General features: G+C 49.3%; 1 protein-coding gene across 4 annotated transcripts in view; it reads left to right on the top strand.

The window, feature by feature from the left end:
• SYMPK (symplekin) overlaps nt 1-12,924 on the top strand; it is a 767,776-nt gene that overhangs the window by 396,578 nt on the left and 358,274 nt on the right. For all 4 annotated transcript variants that reach the window (XM_030217309.1, XM_030217308.1, XM_030217307.1 and 1 more), the window contains exon 17: nt 3,270-3,417. In XM_030217309.1, the coding sequence (XP_030073169.1) occupies nt 3,270-3,417 (148 nt within the window). The remainder of the gene's footprint in view (nt 1-3,269; nt 3,418-12,924) is intronic.

Here is a 12,924-nt window from a genome sequence, read left to right as displayed (position 1 = left end):
GCAATTAGTGCTTTCCATTATTGTGTAGAGGGTAAGCCTATCTCTGGACAGCCTTTAGTTCGTTTCATGAGAGGTTTGCTTTTCTCAAAGCCCTCTGTCAAACCACCAGTGTCATGGAATCTCAACGTTGACCTCACCCAGCTGTTGAAACCTCCTTTTGAGCCACTGGATTCCTGCCATCTGAAGTACTTGACCTTGGAAGGTCATTTTCTTGGTGGCTGTTACTTCAGCTTGGAGGGTCAATGAGCTTCAAGACTTGGTAGTCCATGCTCCATATACTAAATTTCATCATAACAGAGTAGTCCTCCGTTCTCACCCTAAGTTCTTGCCAAAGGTGGTGTCAGAGTTCCATCTGAACCAGTCAATTGTCTTGCCAACCTTTTTCCCCCGTCCTTATACCCGCCCTGCTGAACGTCAGTTGCACACATTGGACTGCAAGAGAGCTTTGGCCTTCTATGTGGAGCGGACAAGCCCCTTCAGACAGTCCGCCCAAATGTTTGTTTATTTTGATCCCAACAGAAGGGGAGTGGCTGTCGGGAAGCGCACCATTTCCAGTTGGCTAGCAGATTGCATTTCCTTCACTTATGCCCAAGCTGGGCTGACTCTTGAGGGTCATGTCACGGCTCATAGTGTTAGAGCCATGGCAGCATCATTGGCCCACTTAAAGTCTGCCACCGTTGAAGAGATTTGCAAGGCTGCGACGTGGTCATCAGTCCACACATTCACATCTCATTACTGCCTTCAGCAGGATAGCCGATGCGACAGTCGGTTCGGGCAGTCAGTGCTGCAGAATCTGTTTGGGGTTTAGAAACCAACTCCACCCCCGTAGGCCCATTTTTATTCTGTTCCAGGCTGCACTCTCAGATGTTTCTTCGTAGGTCAATTTTTGTTATGTCCTCGCCGTTGCGAGGCCGAATTGACCCTGTTTGTTGTTTTGAGTGAGCCTGGGGGCTAGGGATACCCCATTAGTGAGAACAAGCAGCCTGCTTGTCCTCAGAGAAAGCGAAGTTACTTACCTGTAGCAGGTATTCTCCGAGGACAGCAGGCTGATTGTTCTCACCAACCCGCCTGCCTCCCCTTTGGAGTTGTTCCTTTCTTTGGTTTTGCTTCATAAGTTGACTGAAGTGGGACTCTCGCGCGACGGGCAGGAAGATGGCAGCACATTTATTTATTTATAGTTAATTTGTATCCCACATTTTCCCACACACCTGAACGCTCGAAGGCTTTAGCAATGTTTGTTGCTAGGAAGATTTTCCGGATCTGGGGCTGCCGTGGATGTCACCCATATGTGAGAACAATCAGTCTGCTGTCCTCAGAGAATACCTGCTACAGATAAGTAATTTTGCTCTATTGCCAGGGTGTCAAGTCTAGCTCTAAGGGTGTAAGTAAGGACAGCTGAGTTTTCATGCTGATTGTCTTTGCTACCCCTGTTAATAAAGGTGCCAGCTGTGGTCATTGGTCTAAGAGGTCTTAGAGAGGGAGACATATACTTGAAACGATATATTTTTGTGTGTGTGTTGACAAACGGGAGGATGCTCAGCAGTTTGCATTTGTTTTTTTGCGTTTCCAGCTCAGTCAGAATCAGGATCGAAATCTGTCACCATGAGTTTTCCTTGGGATGTATCCATTTATTATTTTTACAGTTTTGTATCCAGTCACCTAACCCAGTCATTGCATCATGAAACAGATCTCTCTCCAGAATTCAGCTATCGTGGGCCCTAAATCTGTCCATGTGTCACCATTGTTCGGTGACTGAGAATTGTTTGGCTAAAACACTCCTAGGGATTTTTGTCTTCTTATGCTAAATGAAGACTTGAAGCTTATTTTGAATAGAGAGCAAAACCTTTCTTGGGACTGGGATAGGCGATGTCTGGAACATGTATACAAGTCTGGGTAAAATACTCATTTTAATAGTGGTTGTCTTTATGAGTCATATTATGGTCATGTTGGACTATAAATCTAAATCCTTGAGAATGCTCTTAAATAGTGGTAAATAATTGGTCTCATACAGCTTCACCCTGCAATCCATTAAATAAATACCCAGATACTTATTTTAGTGGCCCACTAAAAGGGAAGGCGAACGTTCAATCTGTGCGATAAATCTCGATCAAGATTAACACCCAAAAGCTTGGGTTTTCCCCATACTTATTTTGAGCTCAAAAACAGAAATAGCTGATATAGTCTGAATTAAGTTTGGCAACATTGTTAGAGGAGTGGCAAAGTAAGCAGAACTATGTCTACAAAAAAATACAATTTAGTTCTTATTCCCACATATTTGGGTTATGCCTCACTGAATAGGCCAACGTCTCCATAACCAAAACAGATAACAAAGGGAACAGTGGTCAGCCTTGCCTTGTTCCTCTGTCTAAATTAAATGTAGTGGAATTGGCCCTTTTATTCTGACAGAGGCCATAAGTTGGGAGGATATGTCTTGCAGCCACTGCCAGTAATGTTTAACAATCTTAGCCTTGTGCAAGATATATTCCATGAATTCCCAATGTGCCCTGTCAAAAGCCTTTTCAGAGTCTAATGGTCACATTTTTTTTAATTACATTTGTACCCCGCGCTTTCCCACTCATGGCAGGCTCAATGCGGCTTACATGGGGCAATGGAGGGTTAAGTGACTTGCCCAGTCACAAGGAGCTGCCTGTGCCTGAAGTGGGAATCAAACTCAGTTCCTCAGTTCCCCAGGACCAAAGTCCACCACCCTAACCACTAGGCCACTCCTCCACATTTGTATTGTAACCCAAATTATCCAGCCATAGATACCTTTGTGCCCATCTCCTGATGCCTTTGGTCCTAGAAGTGTTAGGTGTAAATTCCACCCACCAAAGTAGCCTGAGCTAGCATGTGTTCACTAGCCCTTTGTTGGCCCTGCACTGGATGGATGTACTGGCTCATATGTCATTGATTTATCATTCTATTGCTACCACTGGGACTAACCAAATGAGAAAAAGTCTTGAGAAGAAGTGGAATATCTAGAAAGAGGCTATGGAGTAAGAGAGGGTAGCCTTGGGAGGTTACTTTTCTAGCTGCTGTCCTTTGAAGGAGGGTAGCAGCTTTTCTGCTCCAGAGAATCTCTGAAAGTTTTGCTTGGAGCCTGAATTTGAACTTGTATCCCTGCCTTGTCCTGTCCTATAGGTGAGAAGCAATTTGCCCATCCCATGATTCCTTGAAAGAGAGGTGAAAGATTCTGTGACCCTCTTCAACTCACATCTACCTCTCTTTCACACTTCAGACTTAATTGTATCCCATTTTTCCCCATTCAGGTACGACAGCAGGCACTGACCTTCATTAAGCGCATGTATGAGAAAGAACAGCTGCGAGATTATATAGAGAAGTTTGCTCTGAATTACCTACAGCTACTGGTTCATCCCAACCCACCATCTGTGCTGTTTGGAGCAGACAAAGACACGGGTACCTAGAACATCTAGTGAGCTCGAAAACCTGCAATATCTGTCTTTAAACAGTGTGCTAAAGTGTTCTATTAAAGGACAATAAGAGGTTTGCATGGAAAGGGATCGAAAAGGATACATGAGAATGTATGTTTAAGTAGGACGGATTGTCAGAGGTAGGAGTTTTATTTAATGGATCATTTGATAGACACTTCTAACTCAAATAGGGCATCAGATTGGTGTACAAAACCATATGCAATAAGAGAACAACAAAAGACAACAAGTACCAACTACTGACTGACAGCCACAGCAAAGGAAGGGAAATGAATGTGACAACATAAGCAAGCTTAAACATAGCATATAATCGCACACTCCAGGCGAGGGAAGGGATAGTGTTTTGGGGGGATGTCGGTGGAGGGTGTATGTTTAGGCCTGCTCAACCCAGTTCTTAGGACATAATAAGTTCCATCAGAGTGGAGTGGAGGAGTACCCTAGTGGTTAGTGCAGTGGACTTTGATCCTGGAGATCTGGATTCGAGTCCCACTGCAGCTCCTTTTGACTGCAGGCAAGTCACTTGCCCCAGGTACAAAATAAGTACCTGAATATGATATGTAAACTGCTTTGATAGTAACCACAGAAAGGTGGTATATCGAGTCTCATCATCTTTCCCTTTCCATCAGGTTTTTTGGATATCCACAATGAATAAATACCACAAAGGAGGAGTGAAGTTAGTAAACATATATACACTAGAAAGCTTCACTATAGCAGTGCATCAATCTTAATCAATAGCTTATTTTGAATTTTTTAATTTCTGTACATTTGGAGGAAAAAGCCTTAGAAAACAATGGCTTAAAAAACCTCCAAAATTTAATTGCAAAAGTTTTGATTTCATGGGGGGAAAAAAAGCTGCTACTTTATAGGCATTCAGCGAAAGGTGCCTAACCTGCTGCTTCAGGAAGTAATGACCTTTAACCATAGTGCTCAGGTCACAATTGAACTTGATAACAGTTTTCTAGTTAAAGGTCATTCTCCGAGGACAAGCAGGCTGCTTGTTCTCACTGATGGGGTGACGTCCACGGCAGCCCCTCCAATCGTAATCTTCACTAGCAAAAGCCTTTGCTAGCCCTCGCGCACCGATGCGCACCGCGCATGCGCGGCCGTCTTCCCGCCCGAAACCGGCTCGTGCCGGCCAGTCTTCTTTTGTCCGCGCTCGGTACGGTCGTGTTACGCCGTTCGCGCCCCTTAAGTTGACCTCACGCGTCTCTTTTGACTTTTCGCAAAAAAAAAATAAAACAAAACAAAAAGAATTTTGGAAGAAGACCTTTTTGGTCTTTTTCCCTTTCCTCTATTTCCAGTTTTTGCCCCGGTAAGTTTCTTTTCGTCTTCGGGGTAGGCCTTTTGAGGCCTCGGGTCGAATTTTTTTCTCCCCCTCTTTTTGGTGCCTTACGCAATCGCGAGTTTTGATCTCGCCGGCGTGATTTTTCCGCCTATGTCATCGAAGTCTCCCAGCGGCTTCAAGAAGTGCACCCAGTGCGCCCGGGTAATCTCGCTCACTGACAGGCACGCGTCGTGTCTTGAGTGTCTGGGGGCTGGGCACCGCCCGCAGGCCTGTAGTCTGTGCGCCTTTTTACAAAAGCGGACTCAGGTAGCGAGATTGGCCCAGTGGAACGTTTTGTTCTCGGGCTCTTCGTCGGCATCGGCACCGGGAGTATCGAGTGCATCGACGTCGACAGCGTCTAGACCTCCGTCCTCGGCCGCGATTGCATCGAGTGCATCGAGGCATCGACCCTCTGCATCGGGGCTGAGACATCGGAAGGCTGCGTCGGCGTCGGTGGTACTGGGACCACCACTTCTGCTGATGTCGTCGGATGGTGGTGCTTCGACTGGAGTGCAGGTGAGGGCTGTCCATTCCCCTGCTGGTGGCGGTGAGCCTTCGGGTGGGTCTCCCCCTACCCTGAGGGCTCCTGCAGTACAGCCCCCCCCCCCCCCCCCCCCCGAGACCGACCTTCTTCGGCCTCGGCCCCGAGGAAGCGACGGCTGGATTCTACGTCCTCCTCACCAATCTAATGCATTTTTTTGAGGGGGTAAGCAAACATGTGGACAATGGGGAGCCGGTTGATATTGTATATCTGGATTTTCAGAAGGCGTTTGACAAAGTGCCGCACGAAAGACTCCTGAAGAAATTGCAGAGTCATGGAATCGGAGGTAGAGTATTATTATGGATTAAGAACTGGTTGAAAGATAGGAAGCAGAGAGTAGGATTGCGTGGCCAGTATTCTCAGTGGAGGAGGGTAGTTAGTGGGGTCCCGCAGGGGTCTGTGCTGGGTCCGTTGCTTTTTAATGTATTTATAAATGACCTAGAGATGGGAATAACTAGTGAGGTAATTAAATTCGCCGATGACACAAAATTATTCAGGGTCGTCAAGTCGCAGGAGGAATGTGAACGATTACAGGAGGACCTTGCGAGACTGGGAGAATGGGCGTGCAAGTGGCAGATGAAGTTCAATGTTGACAAGTGCAAAGTGATGCATGTGGGTAAGAGGAACCCGAATTATAGCTACGTCTTGCAAGGTTCCGCGTTAGGAGTTACGGATCAAGAAAGGGATCTGGGTGTCGTCGTCGATGATACGCTGAAACCTTCTGCTCAGTGTGCTGCTGCGGCTAGGAAAGCGAATAGAATGTTGGGTGTTATTAGGAAGGGTATGGAGTCCAGGTGTGCGGATGTTATAATGCCGTTGTATCGCTCCATGGTGCGACCGCACCTGGAGTATTGTGTTCAGTACTGGTCTCCGTATCTCAAAAAAGATATAGTAGAATTGGAAAAGGTACAGCGAAGGGCGACGAAAATGATAGTGGGGATGGGACGACTTTCCTATGAAGAGAGGCTGAGAAGGCTAGGGCTTTTCAGCTTGGAGAAGAGACGGCTGAGGGGAGATATGATAGAAGTGTATAAAATAATGAGTGGAATGGATCGGGTGGATGTGAAGCGACTGTTCACGCTATCCAAAAATACTAGGACTAGAGGGCATGAGTTGAAGCTACAGTGTGGTAAATTTAAAACGAATCGGAGAAAATTTTTCTTCACCCAACGTGTAATTAGACTCTGGAATTCGTTGCCGGAGAACGTGGTACGGGCGGTTAGCTTGACGGAGTTTAAAAAGGGGTTAGATAGATTCCTAAAGGACAAGTCCATAGATCGCTATTAAATGGACTTGGAAAAATTCCGCATTTTTAGGTATAACTTGTCTGGAATGTTTTTACGTTTGGGGAGCGTGCCAGGTGCCCTTGACCTGGATTGGCCACTGTCGGTGACAGGATGCTGGGCTAGATGGACCTTTGGTTTTTCCCAGTATGGCACTACTTATGTACTTATGTACTTATGAAGCTCCGGTGACATGCTTCGTTCCAAGAAGTCGAAGAAGCATCAACACCGGTCCCCTTCCCGTATCGGCACCGAGAGCTCTGGGTCGCCGAGGGAGTCGGCACCCAGTAGGCATCGGCACCGAGAGGACCGCTCACCCTCTGTTCAAGAGGTGTCGATGCGCTCCACTATGGACAGCCCGGAACAGCCTCCACGCCCGGAACAGACTCTGACATCGACACCTGCATCGGCTTCCACGTCTTTCTCCACAGCCGCTCTGCACGAGAGTCTCCGGGCCGTCCTCCCAGAGATCCTGGGAGAGCTGTTGCGCCCTTCTCCTCCGGTACCGGGGGTGCTTGCGCCACCGGTACCGTCGAGTGAGGCGCCGGCTGGCCCCTTGCCCGGGGTGAGGTCTCCGACATCGGTGCCGCTTGCGGTACCGACTGCGGTCGCCTCCCAGGAAGGCTCCCCGTCGGCGGAGGGAGCTTCGCCGGTGCAGGCGAGGGAGTCTACCTCTCGACGCTCCCACCGTGGCCGTGGTTCCACGGAGTCGAGCCGGGCACGGCTTCAGACACAGGTCCGTGAACTTGTGTCTGATACTGATGGTGAGGCCTCGTGGGAGGAGGAGGAGGACATCAGATATTTCTCTGACGAGGAGTCTGATGGCCTACCTTCCGATCCCACTCCCTCCCCTGAAAGGCAGCTTTCTCCTCCCGAGAGTCTGTCTTTTGCGGCCTTTGTCCGGGAGATGTCTACGGCCATCCCCTTCCCGGTGGTTGTGGAGGATGAGCCCAGGGCTGAGATGTTTGAGCTCCTGGACTATCCTTCTCCACCTAAGGAAGCGTCCACAGTACCCATGCATCATGTCCTCAAAAAGACATTGCTGGCGAACTGGACCAAGCCATTAAGTAATCCCCACATTCCCAAGAAGATCGAGTCCCAGTACCGGATCCATGGGGACCCAGAGCTGATGCGCACTCAGTTGCCTCACGACTCTGGAGTTGTGGATTTGGCCCTAAAGAAGGCTAAGAGTTCTAGGGAGCATGCTTCGGCGCCCCCGGGCAAGGACTCTAGAACCTTAGACTCCTTTGGGAGGAAGGCCTACCATTCTTCTATGCTCATGGCCAAAATACAGTCTTACCAGCTCTACACGAGCATACACATGCAGAACAATGTGCGGCAGTTGGCGGGCTTGGTGGACAAGCTCCCCCCTGAGCAAGCCAAGCCATTTCAGGAGGTGGTCAGGCAGCTGAAGGCATGCAGAAAATTCCTGGCCAGAGGGGTGTATGACACCTTTGATGTTGCGTCCAGGGCCGCTGCTCAAGGTGTGGTGATGCGCAGACTCTCATGGCTGCGTGCCTCCAACCTGGAGAATAGGATCCAGCAGCGGATTGCGGACTCGCCTTGCCGTGCGGATAATATTTTTGGAGAGAAAGTCGAACAGGTGGTAGAGCAGCTCCACCAGCGGGACACCGCTTTCGACAAGTTCTCCCGCCGGCAGCCTTCAGCTTCTACCTCTACAGGTAGACGATTTTTTTGGGGAAGGAAGACTGTTCCCTACTCTTCTGGTAAGGGTAGGTACAATCCTCCTTCTCGACAGCCTGCAGCCCAGGCTAAGCCCTAGCGCGCTTGCTCTCGTCAGCAGCGTGCGCCTCAGCAAGGCCCCTCGGCTCCCCAGCAAAAGCAAGGGACGAGCTTTTGACTGGCTCCAGCAGAGCATAGCCGACATCCAAGTGTCAGTGCCGGGCGACCTGCCGGTCGGAGGGAGGTTGAAACTTTTTCACCAAAGGTGGCCTCTCATAACCTCCGATCAGTGGGTTCTCCAAATAGTCCGGCAAGGATACACCCTCAATTTGGCCTCAAAACCTCCAAATTGTCCACCGGGAGCTCAGTCTTACAGCTTCCAACACAAGCAGGTACTTGCAGAGGAACTCTCCGCCCTTCTCAGCGCCAATGCGGTCGAGCCCGTGCCATCCGGGCAGGAAGGGCTGGGATTCTATTCCAGGTACTTCCTTGTGGAAAAGAAAACAGGGGGGATGCGTCCCATCCTAGACCTAAGGGCCCTGAACAAATATCTGGTCAAAGAAAAGTTCAGGATGCTTTCCCTGGGCACCCTTCTCCCCATGATTCAGGAAAACGATTGGCTATGCTCTCTGGACTTGAAGGACGCCTACACACACATCCCGATACTGCCAGCTCACAGACAGTATCTGCGATTTCAGCTGGGCACACGTCACTTCCAGTACTGTGTGCTACCCTTTGGGCTCGCCTCTGCGCCCAGAGTGTTCACGAAGTGCTTGGCTGTAGTAGCAGCGGCACTTCGCAGGCTGGGAGTACACGTGTTCCCATATCTCGACGATTGGCTGGTTAAGAACACATCCGAGGCAGGAGCTCTACAGTCCATGCAGATGACTATTCGCCTCCTGGAGCTACTGGGGTTTGTGATAAATTATCCAAAGTCCCATCTTCTCCCAGTGCAGAGACTCGAATTCATAGGAGCTCTGCTGGATTCTCGGACGGCTCGTGCCTATCTCCCAGAGGCGAGAGCCAACAACTTGTTGTCCCTCGTCTCGCGGGTGCGAGCGTCCCAGCAGATCACAGCTCGGCAGATGTTGAGATTGCTGGCCACATGGCCTCCACAGTTCATGTGACTCCCATGGCCCGCCTTCGCATGAGATCTGCTCAATGGACCCTAGCTTCCCAGTGGTTTCAGGCTGCTGGGGATCTAGAAGACGTGATCCACCTGTCCACGAGTTTTCTCAAATCCCTGTATTGGTGGACGATTTGGTCCAATTTGACTCTGGGACGTCCTTTCCAAATTCCTCAGCCACAAAAAGTGCTGACTACGGATGCGTCTCTCCTGGGGTGGGGAGCTCATGTCGATGGGCTTCACACCCAAGGAAGCTGGTCCCTCCAGGAACGCGATCTGCAGATCAATCTTCTGGAGTTGCGAGCGGTCTGGAACGCTCTGAAGGCTTTCAGAGATCGGCTGTCCCACCAAATTATCCAAATTCAGACAGACAACCAGGTTGCCATGTATTACATCAACAAGCAGGGGGGCACCGGATCTCGCCCCCTGTGTCAGGAAGCCGTCAGCATGTGGCTCTGGGCTCGCCGTCACGGCATGGTGCTCCAAGCCACATATCTGGCAGGCATAAACAACAGTCTGGCCGACAGGTTGAGCAGGATCATGCAACCTCACGAGTGGTCGCTCGACTCCCGAGTGGTGCGACAGATCTTCCAAGCATGGGGCACCCCCTTGGTAGATCTCTTCGCATCTCGAGCCAACCACAAGGTCCCTCAGTTCTGTTCCAGGCTTCAGGCCCACGGCAGACTGGCATCGGATGCCTTCCTCCTGGACTGGGGGGAAGGTCTACTGTATGCTTATCCTCCCCTACCTCTGGTCGGGAAGACTTTGTTGAAACTCAAGCAAGACCGAGGCACCATGATCCTGATTGCTCCCTTTTGGCCGCGTCAGATCTGGTTCCCTCTTTTTCTGGAGTTATCCTCCGAAGAACCGTGGAGATTGGAGTGTTTTCCGACCCTCATCACCCAGAACGAAGGGGCGCTTCTGCATCCCAGCCTCCGGTCCCTGGCTCTCACGGCCTGGATGTTGAGAGCGTAGACTTTGCCTCTTTGGGTCTGTCAGAGGGTGTCTCCCGTATCTTGCTTGCGTCCAGGAAAGATTCCACTAAGAAGAGTTACTTCTTTCTATGGAGGAGGTTTGCCGTCTGGTGTGACAGCAAGGCCCTAGATCCTCGCTCTTGTGCTACACAGACCCTGCTAGAATACCTTCTGCACTTGTCTGAGTCTGGTCTCAAGACCAACTCTGTAAGGGTTCACCTTAGTGCAATCAGTGCATACCATTACCGTGTGGAAGGTAAGCCGATCTCAGGACAGCCTTTAGTTGTTCGCTTCATGAGAGGTTTGCTTTTGTCAAAGCCCCCTGTCAAACCTCCTACAGTGTCATGGGATCTCAATGTCGTTCTCACCCAGCTGATGAAACCTCCTTTTGAGCCACTGAACTCCTGCCATCTGAAGTATTTGACCTGGAAGGTCGTTTTCTTGGTGGCAGTTACTTCAGCTCGTAGAGTCAGTGAGCTTCAGGCCCTGGTAGCCCAGGCCCCTTACACCAAATTTCATCATAACAGAGTAGTCCTCCACACTCACCCTAAGTTCTTGCCAAAGGTTGTGTCGGAGTTCCATCTGAACCAGTCAATTGTCTTGCCAACATTCTTTCCCCGTCCTCATTCCTGCCCTGCTGAACTTCAGCTGCACACATTGGACTGCAAGAGAGCATTGGCCTTCTATCTGGAGCGGACACAGCCCAACAGACAGTCCGCCCAATTGTTTGTTTTTTTGATCCCAACAGGAGGGGAGTGGCTGTGGGGAAACGCACCATATCCAATTGGCTAGCAGATTGCATTTCCTTCACTTACGCCCAGGCTGGGCTGGCTCTTAAGGGTCATGTCACGGCTCATAATGTTAGAGCCATGGCAGCGTCGGTAGCCCACTTGAAATCAGCCACTATTGAAGAGATTTGCAAAGCTGCGACGTGGTCATCTGTCCACACATTCACATCTCATTACTGCCTGCAGCAGGATACCCGACGCGACAGTCGGTTCGGGCAGTCAGTGCTTCAGAATCTGTTCGGGGTTTAGAATCCAACTCCACCCCCCTAGGCCCATGTTTTGTTCTGTTCCAGGCTGCACTCTCAGTTAGTTGGATAAGTTGTTAGGTCAATCTCAGTTATGTCCTCGCCGTTGCGAGGCCCAATTGACCATGTTTCTTGTTTTGAGTGAGCCTGGGGGCTAGGGATACCCCATCAGTGAGAACAAGCAGTCTGCTTGTCCTCGGAGAAAGTGAATGCTACATACCTGTAGAAGGTATTCTCCGAGGACAGCAGGCTGATTGTTCTCACAAACCCGCCCGCCTCCCCTTTTGGAGTTGTGTCTTCCCTTCTCTTTGTCTTGCTACATATGAGACTGGCCGGCACGAGCCGGTTTCGGGCGGGAAGACGGCCGCGCATGCGCGGTGCGCATCGGCACGCGAGGGCTAGCAAAGGCTTTTGCTAGTGAAGATTCCGATTGGAGGGGCTGCCGTGGACGTCACCCCATCAGTGAGAACAATCAGCCTGCTGTCCTCGGAGAATACCTTCTACAGGTATGTAGCATTCGCTTTACCCCCTGAAATGGTGGGTTAGGCACCACAAAATGGTGGCCAGTGTCGGGGTGACCTTTTGTAGGTTTTTGAAGCCTATGATTGAAAAAGAGAGGTGTATGTATGTCAGTAGCACCCGTTGTTTTCGGAGGCTTTTTCCTTCAAGTTTATAAAAATTAAAAAATGTAAAGAAGATATTGATCAAGATTGATGCAAGATGTATGAAGTTCTGTGCAATGATATAGTGATGTTTTCTGATGTATATGTATCCACAATGAATATGCATGAGATAGGTTGTTATGCACTTTCTCCTTGGTATGCAAATCTATCTCATGCATGGTAGATATCTTGAAAACCCGAAGGGACTTGATATGCCCTGAGGACTGGTTTGAAAAGCCCTGATTTAAGGAGTAGGATGTGTTATGAGGGTATGTTCTGAAACTAGGAAAAGGAATTCTGTATGTGTTTAGAGAATGGAGAGAAATGCTCTGTAAGTGGGGCTATTTGGAGAATGGGAAAGGATATTAAGGGAGTGTGTTTGAAGGTACATGAAAGGGCATTGAGTTATTTCTGTTAGGGACATTAGAATTCAGTCATGACATACATGGGTTATGGATATACTGAAGGCCTCCATTTATATCTATTACCTAGTTTTTCTGTGATGGTTACTCTGTCACACTAGAAATTTGTGGGACTGACTTATTCCATGAGAAGTCACTACCTCTTACCCTACTTTCTCTCTCCTTCTTTGGCCTCCTCTTAAATCACAGTGGATACAGTTGTCTATCTTCTCTTCTAAATTGTCTACTTGTTCCTATACAAATCCACAGTTCTATTTCCCCTGCAGTCATTCCTTCAGTTTGTCTCATCCTTCGTCAGTTGCCACTATGATTGCTTCCTCTTCCTTCAAGCATGCTGTGATCACACCAGTCCTCAAAATATTCACTTGAGACCCTTCCTGTCCTGCTTACTGTTGTTGAATTTTCCTCCTCCTTTTAATAGCAAACG

This window comes from Microcaecilia unicolor, chromosome 11 (assembly GCF_901765095.1).
Source record: "Microcaecilia unicolor chromosome 11, aMicUni1.1, whole genome shotgun sequence".
Classification (NCBI taxonomy): domain Eukaryota; kingdom Metazoa; phylum Chordata; class Amphibia; order Gymnophiona; family Siphonopidae; genus Microcaecilia; species Microcaecilia unicolor.
This window is presented reverse-complemented; position numbering and strand designations above follow the sequence as displayed.